Source organism: Eleutherodactylus coqui, chromosome 1 (assembly GCF_035609145.1).
Source record: "Eleutherodactylus coqui strain aEleCoq1 chromosome 1, aEleCoq1.hap1, whole genome shotgun sequence".
In the NCBI taxonomy this organism is placed as follows: domain Eukaryota; kingdom Metazoa; phylum Chordata; class Amphibia; order Anura; family Eleutherodactylidae; genus Eleutherodactylus; species Eleutherodactylus coqui.
In genome coordinates, this window is record NC_089837.1 from 392,520,591 (window position 1) to 392,535,302 (window position 14,712).

Genomic DNA, 14,712 nt, shown 5'->3' on the forward strand with positions numbered 1-14,712 from the left:
TATAATATCTCAAATATGTCCAAACATACTGTACAAATTTTTGATAAGATATATACTTCCATCTGTTTATTCTGAATGCACACTTGAAAAACTTTTGTGTTCTTTTTAACCATTTATAGGACATACAAATTTAACATTACTTTTCAGCATTTTGAGGAACACTTTGTTTTCCTGCACCAAGCCAAGTTTGAAAAGGCTCATGAGTGTCAGACCCCCCCCCCCAAATGACCCCATTTTAAAAACTACACCCCTTAAAGGGGTTGTCTCATGAAAGCATGTGGGGTTAAGCACTTCTGTATGGCCATATTAATGCACTTTGTAATGTACATCGTGCATTAAATATGAGCCATACAGAAGTTATTCACTTACCTGCTCCGTTGCTGGCGTCCTCGTCTCCATGGATCCGTCTAAAATCGCCTCTTCTGGCGATTTTAGACGCGCTTGCGCTGTGCGGTCTTCTCTCTTCTGAATGGGGCCGCTCGTGCCGGAGAGCGGCTCCCCGTAGCTCCGCCCCGTCACGTGTGCCGATTCCAGCCAAACAGGAGGCTGGAATCGGCAATGGACTGCACAGTGAAGATCCCGGCGGCCATCTTACTAAGGTAAGTAAGAAGAAGGAAGAAGTCGCCACGGCGCGGGGATTCGGGTAAGTACTACCCGGTTGTTTTGCATCGGGTTTGTCTCGCGCCGAACGGGGGGGCTATTGAATAAAAAAAAAACCCGTTTCGGCGTGAGACAACCCCTTTAATGTATTCACTGAGGGGTGTCATGAGTATTTTGACCCCACCAGTTTTTTTCAGGAATTAATTCAATTTAGAGGAGAAAAAATACAATTTCATATTTTTGCAAATATGTCATTTTAAAGACATATTTTTTTCCTATAGTGCCCATGAAAATGAGGATTTACACCCCAAAATGGATACCCCCGTTTCTCCCGTCTTCGGAAACATACCCATTGTGGCCCTAATCTTATGTCTGGATGCACAACGGAACCCAAAATGAAAGGAGTAGTCGGTGTCTTTCAGAACATAAATTGTGCTTGAAGGCGTTTTAGGCCCCATAGCACTTTTGTAGAGCTCTGGAGCGGCCAAAACCAAAGAGAACCCCCACAAGTGACCCCATTTTGAAAACTTGACCCCTTAAAGAATTTATCTAGGGGTGTACTGCCCATTTTGACCCCACAGTTTTTGAATGAATTCAAGCAAAGCAAAAGGAAAAGAATGTGATTTTCATTTTTTTGGCAATTCTGTTGTTTTAAAAACAGCTTTTTTTGTACAGCACACACATGAATGAAGCCTTGCACCCCAAAATGGATACCCCTGTTTCTCCCGTGTTCAGAGATATACCCATTGTGGCCCTAATCTTATGTCTGGATGCACAACGGGGCCCAAAATGAAAGGAGTAGTCGGTGTCTTTCAGAACATAAATTTTCCTTGAAGGCGTTTTAGGCCCCATAGCACATTTGTAGAGCTCTTGAGCAGCCAAAATCAAAGAGAACCCCCACAAGTGACCCCATTTTGAAAACTAGACCCCTTAACGAATTTATCTAGGGGTGTACTGCCCATTTTAACCCCACAATTTTTGAATGAATTCAAGCAAAGCAAAAGGGAAAAGAAATGTGATTTTCGTTTTTTTGGCAATTCTGTTGTTTTAAAAACAGCTTTTTTTCTACAGCACACACATGAATGAAGCCTTGCACCACAAAATGGATACCCCCGTTTCTCCCATGTTCAGAGACATACCCATTGTGGCCCTAATCTTATGTCTGGATGCACAACGGGGCCCAAAATGAAAGGAGTAGTCGGTGGCTTTCAGAACTGAAATTTAGCATGAAGGTGATTTAGGCCCCATTGCCCACTTGTAGAGCCCTTGAGCGGCCAAAACGACAGAGAACCCCCACAAATGACCCCATTTTGAAAACTAGACTCCTTAACGAATTCATCTAAGGGTGTACTGTGTATTTTTACCCCACAATTTTTGAATAAATCTAAGCAAAGCAGTAGGAAAAAAATTACAATTTTCATTTTTTTGGCTGTTGTATCAATTTAAAAACTGTTTTTTTTTGTACAGCACACATAGGAATGAAGACTTTCACCCCAAAATGGATACCCCTGTTTGTCCCGTGTTAGGCCCATAATGGAAGGAGCACCCGTTGAATTTCAGGGTACAACGGAATAAATTCCAGGCCTCATTGTCCACTTGTAGAGCCATTGAGCGTCCAAAACGATAAAGAACCCCCACAAATGACCCCATTTTAAAAACTAGACCCCTTTAACGAATTCATCTAGGGGTGTATTGCGTATTTTTACACCACAGTATTTGAATAAATCTAAGCAAAGCAAAAAGAAAAAATTACGATTTTCATTGTTTTGGCAATTTTGTCAATTTAAAAACAGGGTTTTTTTGTACAGTGTACATAGGAATGAAGACGTTCACGATAGCCCTGTTTGTCCTGTGTTCAAAAACATACCCATTGTGGCCCTAATCTACTTACAGGGCCCATGGCAAGGCCTATAATGGAAGGAACACCCGTTGGATTGCAGGGCACAACTGAATAAATTCAAGGCCCCATTGCTCATTTGTACAGAATAAAAATTGACTCCCTAAAAATATCCCCCCCCCCCCTCCGCGCCCTTTTCGGCGTTCCCCAAATCTTACATAAAAGTAATAATGTGAACTGTGTGGTATTTCCGAAGACGGGGGTAATTACGGAGGCTGGTTGGGATAGGTACGTGGGGCAATAAAACCGTGTATCCCCCTCCTCTCATGCTTTTTGGGGGTCATTTTGTGACCTCAGTAGCGGGTATGGGGTGTAAAAAGTGGCGCTCTGTGAGTCTCCGTAAGCTTGAAGACTCTCAACAAGGTGCTCCTGGAACTGCAGGAAGGCGAACGTTCCCGGGGCTTCTTGTAAATTGCGTATTACAGGTAGCGGTCTGAATAACACCAGGCTCACGTAGCCGTAGGCGGAATCTGCTTGCGGAGGCCCGCAGCGGATCCCAGCTGTGAGCCCCGCTGTGACCCTGCGTACGGCCGCGCAATGTACTGCGCATAACTGCCTCCTCACACAGGCGGTCATAAGCAGTACTTTTTTTTTTGTTTGCATTTCCCGCACCGTCGCTTAGCGATGACGCGGGTAGCCGCAGGCCGTATACAAGGTAGTTGCTTATGGGCTGCGGGTATATCCGCGACTATGGAGCACAATGGGCTCTATGTTGCGGATATCCGCGGTAAAATAGAACCTGCTGCGTTCTCTTTTCTGCGAGTGGATTACGCAATTCCGACCTACTAATGTGAGCGGAAATGTGTAATCCAATGCGATTGATCTGCCTATTACCGCGGATCAGATGCATGCGGAATCCGTAATTCCTATCCGGTCATGTGAGACCGACCTAAGGTAGATCGCTACTTTTTTTTCACGTGACCGGGGACCGCTAAACGAGGCCACCCGTCACTGCTCCAGGCTCTCGGTGACCGTTGGTCGCTGGGAGCAAGGAGATTTGAAATTTCCTGGGCTCCCCGACTCCTGCACATGTGTCCGGTGTTTTGCCGGCGGTCGCATGTGCAGAATCCGGGAAAGTTCACGGAGGAAGATCGCGTCGGGGTGCAAATACGGAGGCCTCCGGTAAAAAGTTTCATCTCCTCTCACCGATCACATCGGTGAGGGGAGATGAACCTTCACCTTTTTTTTACTTTTACGTGATCGCCATTATCCATTGGATAACGGCGAACACGTGACCAGGAATCGCTTACTGCGGCCCCCATGAAATCTCCAGGCTCTCGGCTAAGTTTTGTAGCCAGGAGCAGGGAGATTTTAAATTATCCTGGCAATCCACGGCTTTTGCGCATGCGCCTGCCACTGTGGCGACGGGCGCGTGCGCAGAATCTGGGGTAAGGTCCGCGGATAAATCCACGGGCCTTAGGTACGTCATTTTATCCTCCCTCACGGATATGATCCATTGGGGGAGATGAAACGTAAGCTTTTTAAACTTTTTTTAAACTTTTTTAAACTTTTTTTTTACACTTTTTTTTTCACTTTTTACACTTTTTTTTTAACTTTACATGATCACTGCTATCCATTGGATAACAGTGATCATGTCTCTGGTGAAATCTCTCTGCTCCTGCAGAGGGATTTTGAATTTCCCGGGGCTCGAGCCCTTCTGTGCACGCGCCCGATGATTGACATCGGGCGCGCATGCGCAGATGGGGACTTTGGGTCCCGGGACATCGGGGAGGACTTAGGTGAGTATTTTCACCTCCCCTCATGGATCCGATCGATGAGGGGAGGTGAAACTGACACTTTTTAAAAACTTTTTCGCGATCGCTGCTATCCGATGGATAGCGGCGATCGCGTGCCCGGGGACCGCTCACAGCGGTCCCCGGTAACACCTCCTGGTTCCCAGCTACCTTCAGGAGCCGGGAGCCAGTAGATTTCAAATTTGCCGGGGGCTCCCGGGCTTCTGATGTCATCGTCTGGCGCGCATGCGCAGAAGGCCGGCGGCGGGTCAGGAAGGACCAGATCTCCGGGGCACATCGCGGACAAGCCGGGTGAGTATTTTCAGCTGCCCTGATGGATCCGATCCATCAGGGCAGCTGAATATCTGACTTTTTTGACACTTTTATTTACTTTATTGCGATCGGCGCTATCCATTGGATAGCGCCGATCGCAATGCCGGGGCTGACTGCCCGCATCCTGGGATGACAGCTCCATGCTGTCAGCTACCTGTGGGCACTGACAGCATGGAGCTGTCACGTCCTCAGGCAAGTGGGCATTAATCCTAAGATGGCGCATAAAGCTACGTTCTCTAGGATTAAAGCCCACTTGCTGAGGACGTAGAATCCCGATGGGGCCGTCGTTAAGGGGTTAAACATCCTAACCCTAATAAATATAAAACACTTGATGTTGTTTTATAAAAATAGCTAAATCAAAATAAACCTCACCGTATTGCAGCTAAAATTAAAGGTGTATTCTAGTGACTTAAAGTTCTTTCAAGTTTTCACGCATCCACTGGATAGGTGAAAACAGATAGGTGGGTGTCTGACTGCTGTGACCCCCACTGATCCTGAGAACTGGGGTCCAGTCAGTCTCCAAGTGAATGGAGTAGAGGCCACACAGGTGCACTGCAAGTCTATTCATTTCAATGAGAACCCAGGAGATTGTCAAGTTCAAGTGCTTGGAAATCTCAGGTGCTCTCCTTGAAATTAATGGAATGGTTGAGCAACCTCTGCTTCATTCACTTGGAGGCTGACCAGGCCCCTGTTCTAGGGATAGCAGAAGTTGGGCCCTCACCAATCTATCAGTTTTCATCTATCTAGTGGATGTGTGAAAACGTGAAAAACATTGGGGGGATATTTAAGAATTCCTTTAGGCCAGTTTTCCTGGCATATAAAACTTGCAAAATCTTTCAGCCTTCTGCACTGTCCTCGACACTTTTTCAAAAAATGGACGGGGTTGTCAGGAGGGTGGGTGTCTGCCCCAGACCAACAGATTTATGCATAATTTACATGAGAAACTGGCGTAATTTATGCTAGAAATGTATGCTTGGCCAAGACCAGTCATACATTTTTGTGAAGCTCTGCGCCTTTTTATGTATTGTGTGATTGTTCTCAGTAAGAGAAACCAAGTAATCTTGTAGATATGATGCCTTTTAATGGGTAACCAAAATACACAATGTTATAGCAAGCTTTCAGGTCTTCTGGGGCATATATATATATATATATATATATATATATATATATATATATATATATATATATTAATGTATTAAACACACATTGGATTGGGGGGGGGGGGGGTATTTTAAGCCAAGCACAAAGGCTGGGCTTAGTAGATTTCCCCCATTATGTCTCCAGAATACCCCTTAAATAGTACATTTATTATGCACTTTGATTGTCAGCTCTAAAGGTCTTTTTTATCTAGTAGAGCAATTTCTCATTTAATCATTCTTCTGTGCCTAATTAGACTTTTTATTGACTCTAGAACCCAGTTGTTTAACCCTTCAGATGCTCCAGTGAACGCTGACTGTGGTACCTTAATGGTTTTACAGAAAGAAAAAACTTTTTCCCTGTTACACTGTTTAACTAGTAAGGAAGAAAAAAGAGACTGCACATAATTGTTGTCTCTGCATATAACCCATATTATAAAATTAATTATCAACCCCTACAGCTATGTAAGTAGGAAAGTAAATGTGCTATAGGTCTTGCAATGCAGCAACACAGAAAAAAGTGGTAAAAATTAGTTTTTTTTTATTGTGCAAAAATTGTAACACGCAACAAAAACTATATGAATTTGGTATCATAATAACTGTAACAAGCCATAGAATAAAGTGAACATATTATTTATAGCACACAGTGAACATTGTAAAAATAAATTCCAAAAGCAATGACGAAGTTTGCTGTCTGTAAAGGGTTAAAATGCATTTAGGGCAGTTAAATTCTGTGCCAAATATCCTTACTTGACACACAGATTAAAAATCTACAATAAAAAAGTATGTTTCAGGAGAGGTTTTCCATTTATAAAGGGACCATTAAGCGTTAATTGTATTCCATTCTCTTACAGGCCTTTCGGTGTCACTGAACTCCCCAGTGGTTTTCTTCATTTTAGGAATGTACCAAATTGTTGATCTGGCCACTCCTCAAACTGCTGCTATCTCTCTGATGGGTCTATTTTTTAAGATTAATGATGGTCTCCTTTGCTTCCATTGAAACGTCTTTGAACCACATATTGACAGTTCCCATGAACTACTAAATGCAAATTTAGCACTTGGAACCAAATCCAGACCTTTTATCTCCTTAATATGTCATGAAATTATGAGAGAAGAGTCACATTGGATAGTAAAACTGCTTATCAGTCAACTGAAGGGTTTTTTCTCAACCAAGGAAAACATTCTTGGCTCATTCACTTTAGTTGTCTTAGGTAATATTTCAGGTCCTGTGGCATTTCTGTGTTGGTCTCAACACCTTAGATGCAGCTATCAGTACTGATAAGCATAGTACAGTGAAATGCAGTAGTATTGCTGTCTAATATTGAAATTATGAAAGGACTGCTTGTCAAGTTCCTTAGTGGGATTAAGCCCTTAGTCACATGAGCATGACTGATTTCAATGTGTGAAAAACAGTTCAATTTTAATGTGTGTGTATGTCTCTGTGACATTCGTATGTCTTGCATGTAGAATCATAGAATGGTAGAGTTGGAAGGAACCTCCAGAGTCATCTGGTCCAACCCTCTGTTCAGTACAGGATTCAGTAATTCATCCCAGACAGATATTTATCCAGCCTTTGTTTGAACACTTCCATTGAAGGAGAACTCACCACCTCCCATGTTAACCTGTTCCACTCATTGATCACCGTCACACTTATTTGTGTCTCCTCCCTTTCAGTTTCATCCCATTGCTTCTAGTCTTTCCTTGTGCAAATGAGAATAGGGCTGATCCCTCTGCACTGTGACAGCCCTTCAGATATTTGTAGACAGCTATTAAGTCTCCCCTCAGTCTTTTTTGCAAGCTAAAGGCCGCCTGCAAATGGCTGGGTCGGATCCGGCTGCGAGAATTCTCGCAGCGGGACCCGAGCGTCTGCAGAGAGCAGCGCGGACACTCACCTATCCCGCGGCCCCGGCTCTTCCATGTGCCAGCCAGCGCATGCGCAGAGCGGGGCCGGCGGCCGGTGGCCGGTGAGTGACAAATAAAGCATGCCGCGATTTGTTTACCGCGAGAGAGTTTGTTAACGCAATCCTATGGCAGCTTCCAGAGGTGGAAATTCCGCGGGAAATCCCGCCGCGGAATTTCCGCCCGTCTGCAGGCAGCCAACAGTCCCAGATCCTTTAACCGTTCCTCATAGTACATGATTTGCAGACCGCTTACCATCATGGTAACTCTTCTCTGAACTTGCTCCAGTTTGTCTATGTCTTTTTTAAAGTGGGGTGCCCAGAACTGGACACAGTATTCCAGATGAGGTCTGACTAAGGAAGAGTAGAGGGGGATAATTACCCCACGTTATCTAGACTCTATGCTTCTCTTAATACATTCCAGAATTGTGTTTGCCTTTTTTGCTGCTGCATCACATTGTTGACTCATATTCAGTCTATGATCTATTAGTATACCCAAGTCTTTTTAACATGTACTGTTGCTTAGCCCAATTCCTCCTATTCTGTATGTGCTTTTTTCATTTGTCTTTGCATTTCTCCTTGTTAAATACCATTCTGTTAGTCGCTGCTCACTGTTCAAGCTTTTCTAGATCTTTATGAATACTCTCCCTCTCTTCCCTAATGTTAGCTATCCCACCCAACTTTGTGTCGTTGGCAAATTTGATCAGTTTCCCATCAATTTCCTCCTCCAGATCATTTATAAAAATGTTGAACAACACTGGGTCTAGGACAGAGCCTCGTGGTACCCCACTTGATACATTCTTCCACTTGTATGTGCAGCCATTTATGACCACTCTTTGAGTACGATCGCTCAGCCAGTTGTGAATCCACCCAACAGCTGCCTTGTCAATCCAATATTTGGTCATTTTTTTAAATTTCTTTTTACAGTCTATGTAAATGAAACTCATGTCCTTATAGACCCATTGCTTGTAATGGGTCAGTGTGATGTCCATGTGCAGTCAGTTGCAAATATGGAAAGCACACTGATGTGAAAATTGCTTGTGTGAATAAGCCCTTAGTAAAAAAAAGTAAAAACATTAAGTAAATCTACAGAATAAATTAACATACATAAGGGTGGTTTCATGTTTGCACTGGGAATTCCGCTTTCCATTTGCGGAGCATGAAAGAGCAATCCCCTTGGCTAAACGGTTGCAGCTCTGCTTTCCGCCCAGCTTGTCGGCTTTTGAACATAAGAAAAATCTCTGCATGCACCGCTTTTTCTTCCAGTGTTTTCAGCCACATCTGTCTCGGAACCTCCTGCTGGAGGTTCTAACGCAAATGTGAAACCACCCTTAGCAAAATAAAAAATTTTTTTTACTCTACACAAAAGTTTACTATGAAAGAAGTAATAAAAGCTAAACATAATTTGTATCGCTACAATGAATCATATTATAAAAATAGTGCATTAATGCGTTAGAAATGCCAGAACTGCTGATTTTTCTTTATTCCTCACCCAAGAAACTGGAATAACATTTTCCAATGTGTACAACACTGGAGCAATCAATGCTAAAAGTCAATATGAATGAATTGTGATTGTTCCCTAGCTTTTAATGACTAGCAAAAATACATGATGTTATAGCGAGCTTGCGAACCAACGCAGGTTTCTGCTTCAGGCTTAAGCCATTTAAACCTGAAGCAAAACCTTGTGTTGGTTCGCAAGCTCGCTATAACATCATGTATTTTTGTTAGCCATTAAAAGGTATCATATCTACAAGATTACTTGGTTTCTCACTCTGAGAACAATCACAATTCATTCATATTGGCTTTTAGCATTGATTGTCCCAGTGTTGTACACATTGGAAAATGTTATTTCAGTTTCTTGGTAAAGAATGGGGTTCATATTTGTGCAAGATTTGTGCGTCTCAAATGCACAAATCTCACGTGATTTTCTGGGCTGTGTGAAAGCGGCCTAAGAACGATACCCAAAAACAATTTTTTTCTGAACTTGCTATTTTTTCCCACCCTTTCCCTCCAAAAACACTAAAAGTTATTTAATACATTAATTGTGAACAAAAATAGCATATTATACTAATTAAAATCAATTGCCCATTGAAATCAATAGGAGCATGAATCCTTTTTTTTACGCAAAAGATACAGTAAAATACGCACATGCGTCAAACAACACAATGCTCTTCGCACAAGTATGCAGCGTAGATAGGCATGTAAACATGCTTATGCCCGTGTGAAGCTAGCCTAATATTGTAGCATAGACATGTTAGTATGCTGCCTGTAAGCACCAGTTTTACTGAATATGAAATGTGTGTCAACTACAGTGAATAAGACAAATACGTAATCGAAGAATTAAAAACATTAACACTTAATAAACAAACATTCGTGTCAATGTAAAGCCTTGATCTAGGGCCACGGCATCACTGATTCATCTGCCGGTTTCTGTGAATGGCACCTAGATAAGATGACTTATCACATAAGTAAAGTTTCCATGTGTTTAAAAGTTCATTGCTGTGCGTCAACACAGATAAGTGACTTTAAGTCCGAGCCAATGCAATTTGGAAAGATAAATTAAACTGCTGATTACACTCTGAAAAGTTTCCTTTGCGTACACTTGTGTAAACACTATCACAGATATGTCAATATAGAAACTTTTGTAACATCATCTGTGACATATTCAGTTTAATAGATTGAATAAAGAAATGTTTCAGGTAACCTACAAGTGTCCTCCTTGAGTCCACAAAAAGTTTCAATAACATTACGGTAGTTTATTATATCACCAACTTAAGGTACCTTTACATTGGACCAGTACCGTCCGAATAATAGCTAGAAACAGTGAACGTGGGTGATTGTCATCCTGTATGCATGTGACCACCGATAAGGGCACTGAGTGATAATTCGCTCCCTAATGACTAGTCATTCGTTTGCAGCTCACCTAAAAAATAGTTAGTGGTTTAAAGTGTAAAGTCGTAATTGTACACATTAGAACGACTTGCGAACGAATTTGCATGGAGATCCCCCCATCAACGATTGCAAAAGCTATTGAACAATAGTTGCTCAGTGTTAACGCAAACGAACAATTTTCATTTGCACACTTCAATGACTTGTATGAGTGATTATTTGGGCACTAGTAGCTCTGTGTAAAGGTACCTTTATCTAGTATGATCGGGCTATCATTTCAGTTGATTTTCTTTAGAGTAGATACAACTTGCGAAGATCTATGGCAGCTTTTTACAAAATAAGACCTTATTCACACAAACGCACTTGTGCAATGTATTGCATGTAAAATTTGCACATGCAACACGCAGTAAATGGAACTTATTGATTTCCATGGGTTTGTTCACATAACTGTATTTTGCTCAAGCATTGTTGGTGCAAACAAATGACACTAATTGTCCATTTCAATGAATGTCCGTATGGCCGTGTGTGACACCGGCATAAGGGTGAATTATTGCATTCGTTAGCTTTAAAATGCCGTCCATTTATACATGCTGATAAGCATCAAAATTTTTCATTCTTTACTCATTTACTAGATCATAGGTCTTTCAGGCAATTGTGCCAGGAAATAGGAGAGACTGAATGATCACTTTTTACATGTACCAACTTGCAAACGACTGAACATTGATTTTTACGCCTTCATAAAATGAACCACAAATGCGATAGTAAGCAAACAAATCATTGTCTATTGTCTAATCATTGGCAATATTTATACTGATTACCATTCAGTTTTGCATGAAAAAAATAAAACTCATTAGGAGAATTAAAAGTGAAGAATATATCTCTTTTTTCCACAGATCCATTCACCTCTAGCCCCTATGCTAACAGGGCTGCCCCAAACCTTTATGCTGTCTGGAGTGAACATCACTTATTTTACAGACATTGAAAGAGCCAATGAAACTACTAATAACCACTTGTCTGTGAGTATGTATGTATGTGTGTGATTCTTATGCTCCACCCCTGGTGATGTCATTGCTCCTCCCCCTGGTGACATCATTGAAGGTCCTACAACATATATAAAACACAGATTGACCTACAGAAGAACAACACAGTTAGCGCTCTTGAAAAGGGGAGGACAAAAATAACTTAGAATGACTGAATAACTGAAAAAATGAGAATACATCTAAACCGCTACTATGTCAGACCCAACTCAGCAGTCCTGACAGAACACACTGACATACCTCCACCACAGAGATCCGGTGGGCTAAAGGACATGTGGTGATGTCACTGCTGTGGAGGAAGCCAAACTGTGTTTGTCTTGTGTGGTAATCAAGCTATCAAGCTACTGTGTGTGTGATGTGCCACCAGAAGCACTGTACTATAATTTCCTAATAATTACTAGTATATAAGATATCCAACACATATTTGAACCATTGAGACTTGTCTAAAGTGTAAGAGTAATAGTGCCCCAGTAGTGGCCCCCCATAGTAAGTGCCTCCATAGCGGCCACAATAGTAATAGTAACCCTCTTAATGGCCCTGGTAGTAATAATGACCCATAGTGATTTTCATGATCAGCAGTGTTCACTACTTTTGTGGACTGTGAGGCATCTACAATGTTATAGAACATTCAAATACTGTAAGTATATATGTAGGATAACAACAAACTCACCACTAGATACAGAGTTCCCATTGTCACATGGTAGACAGGTAGATAAAGTGCTTGATGGCTGATTATCTGGATTATTTGCATTGGTATCTTGGGTATCAGGCTGTCTAGCATCTTCCACACTGGTTGTGTTCAGATTCATTTCAACACCTTGGAAATAAAAGGAGATTGGTGAATGGATGGAATGTTGTGTATTGTATCATGCTATCCATTTTTCATATACAAGTCACAGGTTTACTAATAATGAGCAAGAGATGACATATGTTTGCCATACCAATTATTTTTTTGTATTGCTTATACTTTATACATAAAAAATAGGAAAAGGCATGCCTTTTAACTTTTACTATTTTTTATTACATTTTTAACAATGTGATTACTTGCACAATACACTGGGCCTAATAGGAGCACTAAGATGGCTCCTAGATGCCATGCCAACCACTTGGCACACCGCAAAGGTGTCATGAGAGGAACAATTCGGTCACAGTGGTTGCTCTCTCCCTCTGTCTACTCATTTAGCTGCTAGGTTGCTATTGACTGTGGCATCTAAAGGCCCATTTACACAGAGTGATGAGCGCTAAAAGGCGATCGTTTTAGCGATAATCGTTGCATCTAAATATGCGCCCATCGTGCACTTTTCAGGCACTGCTAGCTGATCGTTACATTCAGTCCAACCTAAAAATCATCGTTCAGCCATATCACCGCTTCTCCGAAGGGTAGTGCTGATAGCATTCTTTCCCACTGGAGAACAAAGGAGCTGAGAGCAGATAAGAGCCATTGGGCTATTAACTGCTTTCAGCTAAGGCTTCATTTGCACACTTAATTGCTCTTAGGTAGCTGAGTAGCTGCTTAAAAGTTTATGCAACATGATGGCTTAAAGCTGTCACTCAAACTGTTGGTGGAGCGATCTTTGAGCGATCATTGTGCCATGTAAATGGGCCTTAAGGGGTAATTTTTCTGGATCAACAATATCTCTGATCCTGGCCACTGCAGGTGGGTGTCAGCTGTATAACATAGCTGGGACCCACCGTACTTGGAACGGGCTCAGTTCTGGAACCCAAACGTAAAAAATTCCTTTAATTTATGGCAAATGTCAAGCAGAAATTAAGAGGTGTTACCTTTCCCCGTAGCCCTGTCTGTGATACTATTAAGATGACTGCTGAGAAATGCTCTCTACAGAACAGGAAGTATAAGCCTGTTATGAGGTTCAGTGTGAAAACAACAAGATTTCAGGAATTTTTTAAATATAATGAAATGCAAGCAGAAGTGGATTGCCCATTCACTCCACTGGGGAAAATCTCAGTGAGCCAGTCGGATCCTGGGGCCAATCAAAGGGGCGCCTGGACTGCTTTCAGTGTATGTAATGAAATGTAAAAAATAGGCCACATTCACAGCTGACTTCTGGCTTTGGGCAATCATGTGACAGACACACATGCTCGCTGCAGCGAATTCCTGATCTCAGCATTGATGAGGTTGGAGAATGTCCTCAGCGATCATGTGTCACATCATTATGCAAGCCAGAAGTCAGCGGGGATCGTGGCCTGACTACCAGCGACATAGAAGATGAGTATGGCATGTTTTGTTATTTATTACATAAGAGGGCCTCATTTGTGACTGCGGTTAAAAGACGGCCATGTTCTCAGCTGGGGGCAAGAGCGAGCTATTATTACTGACCTGCTGCAAAAGGGAACCATTATTACTAATTGGGGCAAAACGAGGCCATTATTACTGAATGGAGGCAAAAAGGGGCCTCATTACTGATGGGAGTTAAGAGAGGGCGTCACTGCTACCTGGGGTAAAAAGCATGCCATTATTACTGACTGGAGGCAAAAATGGGCCAGTATTACTGACGGGTGCAAAAGGGGCAGTATAACTAATTTGTGGCAAAAGGAAGCCATTTTTACTGACTGTGGGCATAAAAAAGGTATTATTGCTTAGTGGGGGCACTTTTACTGTGTGTTACTATAAGCTGCACTTCTGGTATGGGGCCTACAGGGGCACAAAAATGGGGATGCGATTACTATGTGGGGCACCACAAGTGGCATCATGTGTGATGCACTGTGGAGAATGTGAAGAGGTGATGGTAACATAGGGAGGGTTCTGAGAATGCAATGAGCCAAATCAGGATGATAGTAATAGGTCATTTTCCAGATGTATGTGTACATAAAATTATAACAATATATTAATAGAAAACAGATAACGTGATTAAACACAAGTTTTTTACATTTCCGCTTGACATTCAATAAAGAACAGCTATTCAACTGTTTTGCCACTCCTGAAAAAAATACCTTTGCACTACCCTTAGCAGCAACAATTGGAACCATGCGCTTCCTATAATTTGATAGCAGTTTTTTCATATTTCTAATGGGGACATTTAGTTTGCTCTTCTTTGCAGACCTCAGATATTGTGACTTATGTTTTCTGTATTCTGGATCATTGTTTTGCTGCATAATTTAATTACATTTTAGCTTTACCTTGCAGACAAATGAGGATATTACGTTTAAGAAAACATGTTTACTTTCAAT

General features: G+C 41.9%; 1 protein-coding gene across 1 annotated transcript in view; it reads right to left on the reverse strand.

The window, feature by feature from the left end:
- MYO16 (myosin XVI) overlaps window positions 1-14,712 on the reverse strand; it is a 339,522-nt gene that overhangs the window by 20,826 nt on the left and 303,984 nt on the right. The window contains exon 33 of the mRNA XM_066579909.1: window positions 12,194-12,340. Coding sequence (XP_066436006.1) covers window positions 12,194-12,340 — 147 coding nt within the window. The remainder of the gene's footprint in view (window positions 1-12,193; window positions 12,341-14,712) is intronic.